This window comes from Panthera pardus, unplaced genomic scaffold, assembly GCF_024362965.1.
Source record: "Panthera pardus isolate Hobbes unplaced genomic scaffold, ASM2436296v1 HiC_scaffold_12, whole genome shotgun sequence".
Classification (NCBI taxonomy): Eukaryota; Metazoa; Chordata; class Mammalia; order Carnivora; family Felidae; genus Panthera; species Panthera pardus.
The window spans coordinates 100,432,315-100,452,330 of record NW_026526677.1 but is presented as its reverse complement, the minus strand read 5'-3'; the positions used below and the strand labels follow the sequence as shown (position 1 = coordinate 100,452,330).

At 40.8% G+C, this 20,016-nt stretch overlaps 1 protein-coding gene across 9 annotated transcripts in view; it reads right to left on the bottom strand.

Moving 5' to 3' along the window:
• Positions 1 to 20,016, bottom strand: part of SIK3 (SIK family kinase 3) — a 241,093-nt gene that overhangs the window by 49,509 nt on the left and 171,568 nt on the right. For all 9 annotated transcript variants that reach the window (XM_053900455.1, XM_053900446.1, XM_053900447.1 and 6 more), the window contains exons 5-6: positions 1,863 to 1,987; positions 1,196 to 1,319 (exon numbers count right to left, since the gene is read on the bottom strand). In XM_053900455.1, the coding sequence (XP_053756430.1) occupies positions 1,196 to 1,319; positions 1,863 to 1,987 (249 nt within the window). The remainder of the gene's footprint in view (positions 1 to 1,195; positions 1,320 to 1,862; positions 1,988 to 20,016) is intronic.

Below are 20,016 nucleotides of genomic sequence, written 5' to 3'. Positions count from 1 at the left end.
TCTCTCTCTTGTCCCTGTCACTCCTTCCAAGCACAGACCCCCCACCCCTCTCCGCTCCATAAACACCAGCATGCTCCCTCCAGGCGGCCTCTGCACCAGCGGCCTCCGGGCTGCTCCCCCAGCTGGAAAGCTCAACTTCAGACCGCAGAGCTCACTCCCTCACCTTCTTTAAGTCTGTGCTGAAATGTCACTTTCTCAGTGACGGGGCCCCCTGGGTGTACCTTTTCAAATAACCTCCCCTCCCCACCAGCCCTGAGACTTCTCTATTTTCCTTTTCTCACAGCACTTCTCATTATCAGACAGAATATTAGGCCATTAATTCTAAGGAGACTTAAAGTGAAATCTAGAAAAAGTTTCCTGTTTATTCAAAAATGCAATTCCCATGTGCTTCTACTGCGTCACCAACCACGGGCCATCCACTCTGTATGCTGTTGCTTATAGTGAAAGCATGACGAAGTAAAACGAACTAGGTTGTTGACTGCACTGTTTCTAAACTGTTTTCATGTGCATATAAATGGTGATAAAACACTGCACATTCTGGGTGTGTGGTGTCTGTTTTCAAAGTGTTACATCTTTCCAAAAACTACTTACCCTACTGCCCACTCATTTAAAAAATACTTTTTTATTTGAGTCTGGTGGATAACTGTCACGCGAGTAGGAAATGCAGCAGCAGCAAGGCCGAAACGAAAAGCCTGCTCTATCCTTGTCCCTTACTGCCACATCTCTATGGGGCCCCAGGAAATGGAAATATCCTGAAAAAGGGTGGGAGAGGGGGAGAAAAGGACAGGGGTGAAACGGGAGTATTTACTGCCTCGCAACTATGTGATGGGCCCACTGACTCTTTCCATAAGTCACTTAACTTAGTCTTCGTAGTAACGCCCTCACGAACCTGCCAGCCACATACAGATGAGGAAACCAAAACTCAGACGGATTTAGCAATCGGCCACACAACACTAGCAGCTACATGCGGAGCCCGGAGCCAAACTCAGGCCAACTCGGGCAGGGCCCTCTGATGCCACAGTCTATACACTGTGTTGTTAGAGAACCTCGCTTCTGGAGACGCCAGTTCAGCCAACTGGAGCGAAGAAAGGTTGCCGGACGGGCCATGTGTAGTCTATCCCTCAATTCCTGCGTAACTCAGCTCGTGTAACTTTCCGTGAACCCAGTCACTGCTGTGTGCTGCTCACTCCCTTACCTGTGGACATAAAAAATGGGATGCGGAACTTTCCACTCAACACCCGGGCCCGCAGATTCTGCAGTGTGCTCCCATCAAACGGCAGGGCACCGCACACAAGCACATACAGGACGACTCCAAGGCTCTGCATCCCAAACAGAGAGGACACACAGTTAATCGCATCAGAGGAGACGGAAGAGGCCATTACGGCACGCGTGTGAGGATGACGGCGAGTCGTGCACAAGATGATGGAGCCACCTTTTCCCCCCGTCTGTGTGATAAATAATACAGGCATTGGCCAGGCCAATCATCTTCAGGATAGCTAATGGTCTTCCTCGCTTCCAGACATTAATTTGGGGTAACACAACGAGAATTTCTCTCGGTACTCAACCTCTGGGGAGAAGGCAAGTGGCACCAACAGAGAAAATGTCTGTTCCTAGCGAGGGCACCCATCCGAGCTTGCTCTTGGGCTTTTTTTTTTGCAGATGCAAAAGGCAGAGCTTTTTTCTGTGGCTGGGTCCACCACACAAGAGCTGGAGGAAAGACTCTGCACCAAGAACCGGGAATTCAAAGAATACGGGTCAAGATCTCAATTCGCATGTGGCATTAGGGGTCACCCGGGGGGAAGACAGCTGTTAGCAAGCGAGGGTGAGGACCACCATGGGGTCTAAGAGAAGACAGTACATACCCAGATGTCCACTTTGGGACCATCATATTCCTTTCCTTCAAAGAGTTCGGGCGCGGCATAGGGAGGGCTTCCACACCAGGTCTTCAGCAGCTGCCCGGGAGTGAACAGGTTACTGAAGCCGAAATCTGCAAAGACAAATAGCTCATGTTATCTCAGCCCTGAACATACCAGCTTCTAGTCACTGAATAAAGGCTCTGGATCACGAAATTTGAGAATCAAATGTGAAAAGAGGATCCTGAGAGGGGCGCCTGCGTGGCTCAGTCTGTTAAGCGTCTGACTCCAGCTCAGGTCATGATCTCACGGCGCGTGGGTTCGAGCCCCACGTCGGGGTCTGTGCTGACAGCTCGGAGCCTGGAACCTGCTTCGGATTCCGTGTCTCCCTCTCTCTCTGCCCCTCCTCTGCTCATGCTCTCTCTCTCTCTTTCTCAAAATAAACACACATTAAATTAAAAAAAAAATTTTTTTTAAAGAAAAGAGGACTCTTAGAAATTACACAACCATGTGTTAACTAACTTGGATTTAAATTAAAAAATAATAAAATAGAAAAGAAATTATACAACCAGTCACTTGAACTTAAAACGAATCACAGTGAAAGGGAGATACGGATGAGCTGGAACGCGAAAGATATCTGGCTGACTACAAGTAAACATGATGGGTTTATGTCAGCAAAACCAACACTGTTCCTTTCATAACCCATGCTGAGTGAAGCAAGCACACCTGTTCCTTTAAGAACAAAAACAATACTGGGTAGCGACTGGTGTTAAGACTGCATCAGAACCCGTAACTACACGTAAGCCCACTCACCCGGACCCAGAATTTTCATGTTATTTTTACTTCTTAGGACAAACACATTTATGACCACTAGAGACATACTGACTTGAAAACTTAGACAAAGTGACGTCATTATCATTAAGGTGGCTTATTCAAAAGAAAGAGTAGGCAACTTATTTACAAACTGAAACAGGAATGCTTACAATTCAACTCCAAGCCCTTTTGTGCTTCAACTGCCCCCTGCTTTTCTTCCCGTCCCACTGTTTTAAGAGAGAGCAGATGAGAGAGATGGGGGGCGGAGGAGGACTGGAGAAAATGGGCAAGGATGGCAGGCCAAAGGATAGACAGCCATTGAGTCCAGACACCTTCTTGTGTGCGCGTGTTTAGGTAGCAAGTTGTATGGAGCCCAGCCTAGAACACTGCCCGCCCAGGGCCAGCCACACTCCCTACGGTCACAGCACCTGAAAATGCGGAGCACCCCCTGCTCTCCCCTCCCTGGTTTTACTTCCCTTGACAACTCTGTCTCCATTTGCTATCTGCTTTGCTCCTTTCTTCCTCCCACCTGGGCAGGTGTTTTCTTACAAGGCATGCACTGATTTTTGTCTCTTATTCCTTGCTCTAAGGTCGACTCTTCTGGTCTCACAGCTTCTGTTATCATTTGTTTGGTAATAATGCTCCAAATTTACCTCTCTGGTCCTGGTACCCACTCTCAAGGTCCTGACATGAGCTTCTAATACTTATCTGGGAAGAAACAGCTCAAACTGGCCATTTTCTGAAATCGAATCTGTTCTTCCAGTGATGTTCCCATTAGTGTTTGTTAACGGCATTACCAGCCCAGCTACAAAGAGCACTGGAGTCCCCATTCTCCCTCTCATTTCCCATTTCCAACTGGTAATAAAGTGTGGCCTGAATCCATTTTCTTGTATTTCCATTCCTAGCACCTTAGTTCATATCCCTATTCTGACAGAGACTCATGCACAGCTTACCACCTCTATTTCATTTCCCTCTAGGCCACCCATTCATAGCACAGTGGTGGTCACCCAGATCACTCCTCACTCGACAACACTGGTGGTTCCCATCCGCTCACAGAATAGTCTATCCCTCTTAGCATTGTCCCCAGCCCCACCCACCCTTCCAACTTCTCCTGGCCATTCTAGCATTGCTAGACGACTCACATCCTGTGTCTACGTGCCTTCCTTTGGCTATTTCCTCTCTGTGCCATGACTTTTCCTTTCTTTTCCACATTCGAAATATCACTTATTTCCAAGGCCCAGTCAGATATTACTTCCTGTATGAAGCCTTAACTGATTTCCCCCACAAAAGACAAGGTCAATGGCTTCCTCCTCTGTGCTTCCATAGCCCCTGAGTTGTGCCTCCACATCCCAATTACTCTGCTTATATTATACTTAGTTGCATTATGTGTTTACGCCCTCTGCCAGTGCGTGGATGGGAGGGATACAGCTTTACTTAACCATTTCCACACAGTGCTTTCCTACATAGCAGGGACTCGAGAAAGGGTCACTGAATGAACTGGCAGTAAAATCACTAGGCCAATCCTCCTGTCACTTTCTGGCTCCCGGAGCCTTCTCATCCTTACAATGGCAGCTGGCCAGCCACTAGAGCCTCTACCTCCTGGGCATCCTGTCTACAGTTCTAAAATTAACTTAATGATCACTAGGGGCTTCAGTAGAAACATTTACAACTTCTGGTATAAGAAATCCAATATTCTCATTCATCAATGGAAAATAAATGCCTCTACTGCCAAGCATTCCTGGATCTCCTATAAGAAATACCTTCTACCTTCTCTGTACTCTCCTATTACTTTGTATTTCTGCCTTATTTGGGTTATTGTCATATATATAGACCCTATTCTTCTAGCTCCTGAAAAACACCCTCTCTTTCTAGTTCCTTTCAAAAACTTATTCATCTCAGACTCTCTCAAATTACCTCATATAACAGTGTTTAAACACAATAGGTACTTAAGAAATGTGGACTATGAACGCAACTGCATTTAAAGCTCTACCAACTAAACTATCACTTCTGACACCCAATAAGTTTTAATTTACTCGTTAAAGCCTACATGTGCTAAACTCTATTAAGATTTTTTTTTTTTTTTTGCAAGCATGAGGATACGTTGTTAAAAATCCTAACAAATGAGATTCAGCAAACAGGTGTCTTTGGGAATCATCTAGGAAAAGGACCCTCCATTGCTCTTGTTGTCAACTGGCTTCCATACACCTTCATCGGGTCCTTTTCCATGACTGGCCTTCCTCTGTACCATGTGGAAGAACGATGCAGATGGAGTCTGTTATAACCGGTGCGCTCTCATGTTGGTCTGACTGGTCAGCAAAGTCCAGAAGACAGAATCATGGAGTATTTTGTATTTTGAATGCAAAATGCAATACGCCAAGCAATTAATTAAAAGTAGTAGGTTTAAATTTTTCCTAAAAAGCAGCTCAAAACATAGGACATTTCACATTATGAACCATGAACGCTCTATCTAAAATTAATAACATTTTTACCCATTTACACTGCCGGGGAGGGGAAAGCACAAACTTCACGGCATGAGCTTGTTAATTCTATCAAACTGGAAATCTTTACAAAGGAAACACTCTCAAAGGGAACCATCTTCAACAATGGCTTCAGCCATGATTGTCAGGAGGCACTGACGGGAAAAGCGAGCAGGCAAGAACCAGCGACCTGATCGGGGCCTGACAGCCACGGGGATCCACACCTGGGGAAGCACCTGCTTCGACGGCATGTTACTACCAGATGGCTGGCTGCGACAACTGGACCCAATGACCGACAGCAAGACTTCAGTACGATGCAACAATGAACCCCCCCATCTGCTTGCCCTCACCTCCTATTCCACACCAGGCAAAAATCCTCTCGTCCCGCAAACCTGTCAAGGGGTCTCCTGTAACCATTCTACGTACTGTTCCCACTCCTAACTGCACATTTAAGCAAAATCTACCTCTCCGTGCCTGCTGGGACACGTTCTTTCTTCCCACTAAAGCCAGAGTCCTCTAGTGAATGATCCCGAGGTATCCCAATTCATTCTTTAATGTACCGAACCTAACCGAGTGTGACCCACCCTCCCTCTTCAATACACACATGACTATAAATTCACAGCTTCGCTGAACACACACCGCTGTCTGATCTTCCCCACAAGTACTTCACAGGCATCTTCAATACTGCTGTGCAGCTGGGAAGTTACAGTTCTGGCTAGTTCACTGTCCATTTCGGCTACAACAGATTTTCTGAAAATTTCAGTTAGTGATCTGGGAGAAGCCGCGAGGCATTAACATACTAAATCTGGAACTTACTGTGGAAGTTTAGTTCCTTCTAACCTATACTCCAGGGACTGAAGAACTGGAAGGGAAAGAACCTCCTCCTTATTCTCTCAGCTGCTTACCTCTGGGGGCATTTTGCTACACATTTTAAGAAGACTGGAGGGGAAAAATAAAAGCAGTTAAAACTCAAACCAGTGTATTTCGGGTGCTGCTGGGGGTTTTGGGAAGTAACTCCCCGCTGCTGGGCTGTGCAGGCCGCATGGGGCAGGTGGGGACACACGTGGCCTGTTTCCACTCAGATTTTTGTTCCACAGCCTTACTGACATAAACTTCATATCCCATAAAATGTGCCCATTTAAAGTGTACTGTTCAGTGGCTTCGAGTATATTCATGGAGTTGTAAAACCCCTACCTCAATCTTAGAACATCTGCACCATGCTAAAGAGAAACCCAACACCCAGCAGCGGTCACTGCCCACTTCCCCCCAGCTCTCCCACCAATGACCCCAGCCCCAGGCCATCACTAACCAGCTTTCTGTCCCTCTCAATTTGCCTATTCTGAACATTTCCAATAAAAGGAACCACACAATACGCAGACTTCGTGTCTGGCTTCTTTTCGTCAGCATAACGTTTTCAAGGTTCCTCCATGTTGTAGCATCTATCAATCAGTACTCTGGTCCTTTCTTTATCACTGAACAATATTCCATATACGGTTACACCACATTTTATGTCTCCACTCATCAGATGATGTACATTTAGGTTATTTCCACTTTTCAGTATTATGAATAATGCTGCTATGAGCCTTCCTGAACGTTTTTTGCGAATGTATGTTTTTGGGGCGCCCGGGTGGCTCACCGGTTAAGTGTCCGACTCTTGATTTCAGCTCGGGTCATGACCTCTGGATTCGTGAGATGGAGCCCTAAACTGGCTCTGTGCAGACAGCGTGGAGCCTGCTTGGGATTCTCTCTCTTGTGCCCCTCCCCTGCTCTCACTCTCTCCTTTGCAACATAAATAAAATAAACTTCATACATATAAAAGAAGAATGTATATTTTCATTTCTCTTGGGTATATATCTAGAAACAGAATCACTGGTATGCTTTTTAAACTTTTGAGGAATTGACCAAACTTTTGTCCAAAGTGGCCTCCACACTTCACATTACTACCAGCAATGTACAAGGGCCCCAGTTTCTCCATATCCTTGCCAACACTTATTACTGTCATTTTTTTTTTTTAATTACAGCCATTCTACTGAGGTATGTGGTATTCTCACTATGATTTTGGTTTGCATCTCCCTGATGGCTAATAATGTTGAACACTGTTTCACATGCTTTTGACCATCGGTATACCTTCTTTGGACAAATGTCCATCCAAGTCCTCTGCCCATTTTTAAATTGGGTTGTCTTTTTATTATTGAGTTGTAAGAGTTATTCATATTCTCTGGATGTAAGTCCATTGATACGATTTGCAAGAATTTTCTCCCACTTTCTTGATGATGTCCTTTGATGCATACAAGTTTTTAATTTTGATGAAGTTCAATTTACTGAGATTTTCTAAGGTCACTTAAAGCCTTTGGTGTCACATCTAAGAAATCACTACCTAACTCAAGGTCGCAAAGATTCATCGCTGTGTTTTCTTCTAGAAATAGTTATTTTTAGTAATGCAACAAGCAGCCATGAATCTACCACACAATAAAAAATTTTTATCTTGATCATTACTTACATCCAATCACACGCACCACCCATTCCATCCCCTTGTCCTCTCCCAACCACTGATTTTCATCCTATCTGTACATCAGAATCACCAATGCACTTTTAGAAATGTAGAGTGATCCACAAACCTTACCTCAGCCCTACTCAATCTCCTGGAAATAATTTAGACATCTGAATGTAAGCAAACGAACAAAACAAAATTCTTTCTGAAGAAGTTTGAGGCCCACTCTTACTGGCAATGAGAAGTCACTGGAACTTTTAGAGCAGACAGGTGATGCAGTAAAATTAACCCAAAAGCAAGACTAGATTAGATGTGAGGTGAAGAGGAAGGCCTATGATGAAGCAGAAGTAATGGAAATGAGAAAGACAGTTCAGAGACTACTTTGAGAAAAGACCGGACCGGACTTGAGGGCAGACTCTGGACAAACACATGTGACAAGAAGGAGGAGAAAGTAGAGAGGAGGACCACGCACATCTGGGTGGGTAAGACCTCATCAGTAGTAGTTGGTTTGGGAAGGAAAAAAAAATTTTTTTGTTATGCCTGGAATTAAAGGAGGTGAGAAGAAATTCAAGTTGAGATGTTCTGAGGCACCGAGCCATAGGATTGAATGAATAAGAATCTTTTGATAGAGTAAGTGAAGTAAAAGGGATGGCTGGGAATTAAGGCTTAGAACACACCCCTAAGTACTTCCTACACTATAGGTGCAGGAAGAGAGAGAATGTGGCAAAAACCAGAAAAACATCATTACAAGGAAGCTGAGACAGGAGCAAAGCCTTTCAAAGAAGGAAAAGGGGGGCCTGCGGCAGTCATACAACGTCATCCCGGTAGTCTGCAACCTGTGCCTGAGGGAAAAGTATGGGCACATAATTACTCTTGATCAGAAATGGGATCAGTTCCCCTCAGGATTTCTATTTGTTAAGTTTGTCTCAATCAAATGCTAAGTCATAGAACTGGGCTACGGACACAATGCAGATTCATTGTGAATCACCAGATGTTACATGGTGAGCAAAATAAGGCATTTCTTACCAAGTTTGATCACAACCAATAAATAATCACTCTGAACTACTAGGAAATTCATTCAGGGTACTTGGAAATGAGCCACCCGACCACGCAGCTTGGCGGTGCGAACCCTGGAGGGAGCCGGGCACCTGGGGAGACCTAGAACCAGACTGGCCAGGTCTCTGTCACAGCGGCACCCTTCCCATCCCTGCAGCACTCTCAGTTACACAGAATAAAGTCAGGAGACATTCTGTAAAGGACACTCCGTCAAGTGCTGTGTGATATACTACCACGTATCCATTACCTCATTAAGATGAGCATAAGTTTTATGTCTGGGTAAGTGAGGTTTGTTAAGCAACATGCCCAAATTTAAAGTTCAAAAAAAAAAAAAAATTCCTAAGAACAAGGCAGAGCCAACAATGCCAGTCTACATGCCCTTAAAGACCATACCCCCACTGCATTTTCATCATTTCATGTATGTTTATGTTGAGGTAAATGTACATCCCGTAACTATTCCAAATTCCTTATTTATTATATTCTGTTTTTAATGTTATTCTTGACTATCAGCCCTTTGCTCTGTGTATGTAATTCCCAAAGTCACCTAGTGGCTTGAGGCATACAAACTGCATGTTTCATTAACAAGAGTGCATTGAGAGGAGCCTGGGTGGTTCAGTCGGTTGAGGGACTTCGGCTCAAGTCATGGTTCCATGGTTCGTGGGTTCGAGCCCTGCATGGGGCTGTGCTGAACGCTTGCTCAGAGCCTGCAGCCTGCTTCAGATTCTGTGCCTCTTTCTCTCTCTGCCCCTCCTCCACTCATGCTCTGTCTCACTCCATCTCTCAAAAATAAATAAATGTAAAAAAAAAAAATTTAAAAACAGTACATTGAAAAGAATGGTAGGCACTATATATGATTGAGATATAGGTCGAATTTTTCTTTCTTTTTTTTTTTTTTAAGTTTATTTATTTATTTTAAGAGAGCTAAAGAGAGTGCATGAGAGAGAATCCCCAGCAGGCTCTGCCCTGTGAGAGCAGAGCCTGATGCGGAGCTCAAACCCATAAACCGTGAGATCATGATCTGAGCTGAAATCAGGAGTTGGATGCTTAACCAACTGAGCCACCCCGGCGCCCCGAGACTGAATTTTTCAATAAATGGCATAAGAACAACTGATTTTCCATATGTAAAAAAAAAAAAAAAAAAAAAAAAAAAAAAAAAAATTAAATAGGACCCCTTCCTCACACTATATCCTTAAGTCACTTCCCAGTGGATCACAGACTCAATGCAAAAGGTAAAACTACAAGAGTTTTACGAAATAATAAAAGTGAAGATCTTTAAAGCTTCGAGGGATGGAAAGATTTCTTAAACAAGAAACAAAAAGCACTAATCACAAAGGAAAAAATGGCAAATTTGGTTACATTAAAATTACACTAAAATGTCAACTCACTGAAAGACATTTTAAAAAGAGTAAAATGAGATACCACAAAATGAAAGAAAATATTTGTAACACATACAACAAAGACTCATATACTTACTATTGAAACAAAAACTCCTGTAACTCAGTAACAATGAAAACCCACTAGAAAAACAGGCAAAAGACTTATTGAAGCAGACACATGACAAAAGAAAGGCCAAAAGACATGGAAAAGAGTCTAGTCTCATTACTGGAGAGAAAAATTAAAAAACTAAAACCACATGAGATTACACACTCACTTACATACTCACCAGACTGCAAAACTTACGATGTGTAGTAACACCCAGGAGTGATGAGGACACACAGGAGTGGAAGCACACGTGGACACGCGACACCAGCTGGCATCACAAGCAAAAGCTGGAGAAGGACACACTGTATGACCCAGCAACATTACTCTTCGGTTTAGACTCTTAAATGTTTAAGAATGCACATGAACGTTTAAGAGTGCACAAGGAAAAATGCTTAAGAATGTCCAAACTGAAAACAATCCAAATATGCATCAAAAGATACGATGAAAACATGACTTCTGGTGTATTCGTATCATAGTACACTATAAAGAAATACAAGTGAATAAATCTCAGCTATACAAGCGCAGATAAATCTCACAAACATTGTGTCGAGTGAAGTAAGACACAAAGCAATACATTCAGTATGATTCCATTCATACGTAGTTCAAGAACAAGCAAAATGCATGATGAATGAGCCCACTCCACATTATATCCAATAAATATGGCACTTCGTGGAGCAAAACTCCTGAGGGATGCATTACACAGGTGGTAAAACACAAAAATTGACACAGTGATTACCTCTTGGAAGCAAGGATGAAGTCGGGATGGGAAGGTACAGTCTAGGCTGATGAAATTATTCATTTCTTGATCTAAGTGGTAATTGCATAGGGCTTTGCTTTTATAGTGGTTCATTAAAGTATATATATGGTTAATTGACATTTCTGTCTATATGTGTAGTATTCCATAATGAAAAGGAAAATGGAGAAAAGAATAGGATCCTTTTTCTTCCCCACTTCTATTTCTTGCCATGCAGGACAATTTCACTGGGATCTAAGCTCCACCGTCATCAGGGCTCAGAAGAGCAGAGATCAGGCTGTTTTTCTCACCACTGATTTCTTACACCACCTAGAACAGTGCCTGGCAGAAGACAAGGCACTCAAGAAATATTTTACAAATGGTTCACTGATCAACCAAGGACAGAGAGGGAGGGAGAAAAAGAGGCAAATAGAGATAAGCATCAAAAGGGACATAAATGAGTGAGGACTCCAAGCAGCTCTTTGTGAACAGGTAAGAAGACAGGACCTGGGAGCTACTTGTTAAAACAGAGATTGCGCTGATGTTTTTCTTGAAGACAACCATAATCCTACAAACTATGAAGAATTTACATACAACCATAAAGTTTACAGTGTACTCAAATACAATTTAAAAGGAGTAAATATTTGAAGGATCTATATAATCCCTTCAGAACTGTGAGCAATAAATTTGTTATTTATATGCTAACCAGGCTGTGGTATTTTGTTACTGCAGCCAGAATGGACTAAGACACATTTCTTATAACTTAAAAATTCATTTTTTCTATAATGCTACCTTTCCCCCTAATTTAACAAGAGTTACTAACAAAGAACAACACCAGTAAGGAGATTTAGATCTCCCTTCCTTTCCTTCAATAGGTCCAACCGAAGGTAAACAGACTTGATATACTAGCAAGTCAAAAAAACATGGATGGCCAGAAGAGGAGGGAAAAAAGAAAAAAAAAAAAACAAAACAGTTGAAACAAACAGACAAAACTGGACAACTGAGAGTTGACATAATTTTGACAAATCTTTCAGATAATTAATCTTCACTCTCCCCTAAGTGTGGAATGTATTTTATTTTCTGATTATAACCTTTAATTATTCAAATCCCATAGGTAACAAACCAGAGAATGGACACAGCCTATTTCTTTAAAATCACAGTCACTTTGTATTCAATAACTATCTTTTTTCTTTGCTTTCTAGAACTACATCATCCTAGAGAATATACCAGAATACCCAGTCTCCTCAGCTCACGTCAACCGTGGACCATCCTAGTTAGGGGGCACAAGTAAAATCAGCTACACTATCATAAGCTAAAGTGTAGTTCACAAGGCTCAGGAAGAAGAATGCTGTTAGACCAGACACTGGTGCAGGATACAGGAAAAACTGAAGAGAGGCAACTTCAATATAAGTAAAATGCAAGAATAGCAACAACAAAATAACAGAAACTGACGGCAAAAAAGGGAATAGAGTCAACGTATATTCAAAAAATTAACTATAGATTCTTTGTCGTTTTGAACCGAAGCCCTAGAAAGAATTTCTGTGCTCAGTATTTTTTAAGTGCAGGCGAAACACTGTCCAAGGCAGATCACAAAACAAGTCACAAAAAACTGAAGAAGACTGAAGTCCTATCAAACATCTTTTCCCGTCACAACGCTACGAAAGAAGAAATCAATTATAAGAAAAGCATGCTACTGAGCAACCAAGGGGATCAAAGGGGGAATAAGATAATACCTGGAGACAAACGGAAGTGGAAACACATGGGATCAAAATCTTTGGGATGCAGCAAAAGCACTTCTGAAAGGAAATTTTATAGCAACACAGGTCTCACTCAAGAATCGAGAAGAATCTCAAGTAAACGATCTAACTTCACACCTATAAGAACCAGGCAAAGAAGAATGAAGCCCAAATTTAGTACAAGGAAAGAAATAACAAAGATCACAGCAGACGTAAATGAAATAGAGACAAAAATATAATTGATGAACCTTTAGACGGACTAATCAAGAAAAAGAGAGGGCTCAAATAAATAATATCAGAAATGAAAGAGAAGTAACAACCGACACCACAAATGTATAAAGGATTATAAAAGACTACTATGAAAAATTACCTGCCGAACAGATCAGACAATGTATAATGAATGAATACATTACTAGTAACATAGAATCTTCTAGGAATGAGTCAGGAAGAAATGAAAAATGTGAACAGATCAACTACTAGTAATTAAACTGAATCAGTAATCAAAAATTCCCCACAAACAAAAGTCTAGGACCACATGGCTTCACAGATGAATTCTACAAAACATTTAAAGAAAAGTTAATACCTATTATTACCAATTAATACCAAACTATTCCATAAAATAGCAGAGGAAGGAATGCTTCAGAATGTTTTGGAACACTTCAGAGGCCAGCATTACCCTGATACCAAAACCAGACGATGACACCACAAAATAAGAAAACTACATATCAAGGTCCCTGGTGAACACAGAGGCAAAAATCCTCAACAAAATATTAGCAAACTGAATTGAAAAATTCATTAAAAGGATCATTCACTACGATCAAGTGGGATTCATCTTAGGGATGCAAGGATGGTTTACTATATACTCATCAACCAACACGATATACCACATTAACAAAATGCAGGTAAAAAATCATATGGTCATCTTGGGGCACCTGGATGGCTCAGTCGGTTAAGCATCCGACTTCGGCTCAGGTCATGATCTCATGGTTCGTGGGTTTGAGCCCCACATTGGGCTCTGTGTTGACAGCTTGGAGCCTGGAGCCTGCTTCAGATTCTGTGTCTCCCTCTCTCTCTGCTCCTCCCCTGCTCGCGCTCTCTCTCTCTCTCTCAATAATAAACATTAAAAAAATTTTTTTAATCGTATGATCATCTCAATAGATGCAGAAAAATAATCTGATAAAATTCAACATCGATACATTATAAAAACTCAACAAAGAGGGCACAGAAGGAGCATATCTCAACATAATAAAGTCCATCTATGACAAATCCACAGCTAACTTTGCTTTTTCTCTAAGGTCAGAACAAGACAAGGATGTATGCTCTCACCACTTTTATTCAGCAAAGTACTGAAAAGCTTAGTCACAATCAGACAAGTAAAACTGGCACTATTTGCAGATGACACGATACCGTATATAGAAAACCCTAAAAGACTCCACCAAAAAGCTATTTGAACTAATAAATGAATTCAGTAAAGCTGCACTATACAAAATCAGTATAGAGAAGTCTACTGTGTTTCTATACACTAATGAGAAAATAGCAGAAAGAGAAATTAAGAAAACAATCCCATATACAATTACATCAAAAAAGAATAAAATACCTAGGAATAAATTTAACCAAGGAGCTGAAATTTGTACACTCTGAAAACTATAAGACATTAATGAGAGAAATGGAAAAGGACAGAAATAAATGGAGAGATATATCATGCTCATGGATTGAAATAATTAATATTATTAAAATGCCCATACTATCCAAGGCAATCTACAGATTCAGTGCAATCCCTGTAAAAATGCCAACAGTATTTTTTACTGAACTAGAACAAAAATCCTAAGATTTGTATGGAACCACAAAGACCCTGAACAGCCAAAGCAATCTTGAAAAAGAAGGAAAAAGCTAGAGGTGTCATAATCCCAGATATTAAACTATATTACAAAGCTACAGTAATCCAACAATATGGTACTAGTACAAAAATAGACACATAGCTCAATGGGACAGAACAGAGCCCAGAAATAAACCCATACTTATATGGTCAATTAATCTATGACAAAGAAAGCAAGAACACACAATGGGAACTGCTACATACATAAGAATGAAACTAGACCACTTTTTTACACCATACACAAAAATAAACTCAAAGTGGATTAAAGACCTACATGTGAGACCTGAAACCATAAAACTCCTAAAAGAAAACATAGACACTAACCTCAAGGGCAACAGCCTTTGTAATATTTTCCTGCCGTTAAAAATGGGCAGGGGACCCGAATAGACACTTTCCAAAGAAGAGACAGGTGGATGGCCAACAGACACAGGAAAGGATAATCAACATCACTAATCACCAGGGAAATACAAATCAAAACCACAATGAGGTATCACCTTACACCAGTCAGATACAACAAGTGTTAACCAGGATGTAGACTAAAGGGAATCCTTATGCACTGTTTGTGAGAATGTAAACCAGGAGAGCCAAATCTGGAAAACAGCATGGAGGTTCCTCAAAAAACTAAAAATAGAAATACCATGCAGTCCAGCAATTCCACTTCTGGGTATTTACATAAAGAAAACAAAAACACGAACTCAAAAAGATATATGCACCCCCATGTTTATTGCAGCATTATTTACAATAGCCAAGATATGGAAGCAACGTAAATGTCCATCAATAGATGAATGAAAGAAAATGTGGTATATAAATACAATGGAGTATTACTCAGCCATAAAAAAGAACAAAACCTTGCCACTTGTGACAACATGGACGGATCTAGAGGGTATTGTGCTAAGTGAAATAAGTCGGCCAGAAAAATACAAATACCCTATGATTTCACTCACATGTGGAATCTAAAAAACAAAACAAACAAATGAACAAACAACAACAATAAAAACAGAAACACACAGGTAAGTGCAGAGAACTGGTAGTTGCCAGAGGGGAAGAGGGCAGAGGGATAGGCGAAATAGGTGAAGAGGATTAAGAGGCACCAATGTCCAAATATAAAATAAGTCAGTCACAGAGATGAAAAGTACACCGTAAGGAATACAGTCAATGATGTTACGACTTTGTATGAATGATCACATGGTAACCACACATACGGCGGTGACCAGTTTGTAACAGTTTCAGAAAATTCTCTGGTACAAAAATGCCCGTAACGATACTTTACGTCCCCGATCGTTTATTGGCAACGGGAAAGCCCCATGATCTACAGATTCAACATTAAAATGATGCCTAGTCTCAAGAGTTACCGAAGAAAACAGCAGCAGAAACTGGTTAAGATGGATACTCACACCCACACAACAGAAGCCATATGGGTGGAGTTGCTCTCTTCATGTGGCCCACGGTCATTTATTTCTCCACTCACAAGTGGCTCCTATCGTAATCTGTTAAGTCTCTTTCCAACCCCCAACACCCTGGTTGGTCAGCATTTGTCTGCAGGCTGAAATGGTATCTCATATCCCTTTCTCTTAATACAGAGCAGCAGACTTTAATCTGAACCATATGTCTGTCTTGTAGAGATGGTTTAAATACCAGAGCTTTACTATCAGTTTTGAGACTTGAAATTCTTTGTTCTAGGCGAGATCAGGGGCCTGAGGCTATACAGGGTGGTGATAGTGTATCCCTAAAAGTAAGCAGATCATCAACGGGGTACATCTGTGTGGTAAGGGGGAGACAGGAAAGAATGAGTGGCACTAATTTAAAAATCAGGACAACTGCAACAGGAAATTTTCTTATTTGGTCCACCACTTCAGAGCAATACCCTCCACTTCTTTTTTGGCTGACCAAGGAGCAATTCAAAACAGATGTAAACAGATTAGCCTGCAGCCAGTCTGCTAAGGTAACACAGCGAAGCTAAAATTGACAGGCAACCCCTCCAAGCGTAACTTGTGCTTCACTTCCTTGCCGTCGTAAGTAAACTGCTCAGAAGTAGGGGGGAGAGGGACAAAGTAAAATGGGAAAATACTTATTGATCCTCAATAAACACCCTCACCAGAAAACACAAAATTCTTCATGTTGTAACATACGAAAGCTGAGGACTCGTAATCCTAATCCCCCACGTGGAATTACAAAGACCAAGAAGAGAAATTATTTTGGCCCTTGATTAATTTCCCAGTGGACTGAGGGGAGGGGAGGGGTGGAGGAGACAGCTGTCAGGTATTTATTCTCGCTAGAAATGACTCAAAGGACCGAAGATCAACACCACAGTAAGAACACTGTATCAACAACATTTAGACTGTTATATGGACTGTGAAAATGGAACACAGCACAGATAAGGAACTGATCTTGCTTCTCCTATACAATACTACTAGCCTAGAAATCATGTGACCCAAAAGCGTTATTTGGAATTGCGCAAAACAAAAGCCAACTGTGTGAATCTCAGAATTACAGTAGTGAGGAAGGATGAGTTTCGAAGTTCCCAGGAGTCACATTATTAGTTCACTCTTAAAAATGGGTCTTGGGAAGTCCTCAGTGTTTAGCAATCACTCCAACCCCTGGCTGAACTTCCTGACTAGGAGCTAACAGAGAAATGATGCCAAAAACTACTGACTCACAGCCTGAGCATTTTATACACAAGAGAAATTCCTTTAAGGGGGGAAAAAAATCAAGGAATCAGCTTTTTTTGGTGGTGGGAGGGGGATATTTCGTTTAGTTTAAGAGACCAGGGAAGGTCAGAATCAGAGGATGGGAGAGGACAATATTCATGGGATTGAAAACGTATTACAGAAGCAGTACGGTCCCCTTTTGTTGTCGGTGCCGCTATTATGTCATATATGGGACTGCTCCGTATGTATCTGCCACTTGATCTGACCGACCTTCTGACCCTCCCCTACTCTTAGCACTATATATTTATATAGCACAACACTATCTCTGTGGAAGATGAAAGTTTAAAAACAAAAAGGCTGGACCAGCATTACACTGGCATTTTCAATGAATGACTTATGAATTTCCCCCCAAAGCTTTAAAATACCTTAGCAGTTAGAATCACTGAACTCGGCTATTTTTAAGTGAGATAATAAACCAATCCTCCCCACTCTGTTATAGATAACACTACCCTAACCCGTCTCATAAAAACAAAAAACAAACAAACAAACAAAACCTCTCCCCAACACAGGATCTTTTCATCAAACTCAGTATTGAGTAGATATATAAAGGGAAAGGCTGTAATAAGATACTTAGTCTCTAAGACCTGCAAACAATATTCACTGGAATTCCTGAATACATTAAATACATACTATACATACATAGTCCTAATTCTAAATTCTATCAGAACAATGAAAGTCCAATCATTCAATCAGGTAAGTTTCCAACACTGACAGGTGAGCATTCTATACAAAATTTTGGTGTGCCTTTTATGGACCATGACGAATCAAAGTCCCCTTAAATACTCAACAGACACTAAAGGTACCAAATGGAAATATAAACAACCTGCCTAAAGGGTAATGTACAAATATGTAACAGGAGTAGGGTACTCCCCAAGTCTCTGAAGAACCACTAATGAGTTCTTGGCACAAGGTGAACAAAATACGTGGCCATTGCCCTCATGGAGCAGTCGGTCCTGCGGGGAGGCACACATGACACAATTACACATCTAACCATATAATTGTAAGCAGAGAACGAGTTTTAGGGGAAAATTCAGGGGCAAGTGGTAAATAATAGACAGAGAAGAGAGGCCTTCCTGAAGAAGAGTCTATCGAGAGTTCACAGAATCTCTCAATTTGATCCCCAAACCCCAATAAGTTACATGTGAACTACAATGTAAAGAAAACTGTAACCTATTTCACTATATAGGTATCCGGTATTTTCCAACTTTTTGACTCACAAACTCCCTTCAAAGGAATATGTTATCTTAAAAACATCCCAGGAAAGACATTTAAAAAATAATTTTCTCATTTTTGCATGATTTATGACAAAGAAATAAGTTTAAGCAAGATATTTTATTTTATATTAGTATATTATTAAAATTTGATTTAAAAGTTCATTCTAAGTAATATTTATATTTATAAAAAAAATCAACAAAAGGAAATGGTAACCGACTAAATGGGAGAAAATATTTCAAGTCATATATCTGATAATATATACGATATTTATCTAAAATAGATAAAGAACTCATAGAACTTGAGTAAATCCAACAAAAAAAAACAATAGAGTAAAAAAATGAGAAGATCTCAATAGACATTTTTCCAAGAAGACATACAGACAGCCAACAGATGCTCAACATCACCAATCGTCAGGAAACTGCAAATCAAAACCACAATGAGATATCACTTCACACTTGTTAGAACGGCTAGTAGCAAAAAGACAAGAAATAACAGGTGTTGGCGAGGATGTGGAGAAAAGGGAACCCCCAGTACACTGCTGGGGGGAATGTAAATTGGTGCAGCCACCATGGAAAACAGTACGGAGGTTCCTCAAAAAATTAAAAACAGAAATACTATATGGTCCACAGCTAGTCCACTTCGGGGTATTTACCTGAAAAAAAATGCAAACATTAATTCAAACAGATATACACACCCTTGTGTTCACTGCAGCATTATTTTCAATAGCCAAGGAAATAACCTAACTGTCTTGTCAATGGATGAATAAAGAATGTGTGTGTGTGTGTGTGTGTGTGTGTGTGTGTGTGTGTGTGTGTGTGTGTATGGATATGTATGTATGGATATGTATGCAGGGCATGCACACACACACAACGGAATATTACTCAGCCATAACAAAGAATGAAATCTTGCCATTCAAAACAACATGGATGGACCTGGAAAGTATTGTGCTAATTGAAGTAAGTCTCAGACAGAGAAAGACAAATATCTTATGATTTCACTTACATGTGGAATCTTAAAAAAACCAACAACAAGCTCATAGATATAGAGAAGAGACTGGTGGTCACCAGAAGCAGGGGGGAGGGGGGTGGGGTTGCGTGAAATGGGTGACAGGGGTCAAAATGTACAAACCTGCAGTTATAAAATAAATCATGAGGATATAATATACAGACAGCATGGTGACTATAGTAATACTGTACTGTATATTTGAAAGTTGCGACAAAGTAGATCTTAAAAGTCCTCATCGCAAGAAAAAAATGATTTTGTAACTATGTAAAGATGGACATTAGCTAGACTTATTGTGGGGATCATTTCACTATATATACAAATACTGAATCATTATGTTGTATACCTGAAACTAATATAATGTTATATGTCAAGCATACCTCTATTTTTTTTAAAAGTCATTATAACAAGAGAAATGTTTCCCATTTTAAAAGTGACTCACTATATTAATTTAAAATTGTTATCTCATACTTAGTTGGGAAGCCACATACATATTGAGATTACAATGTCTGAAACAGCCAAGAACTTTTCATGCCCTGGTATTTGAAATGCTTACATTTTGAACCTACAGACC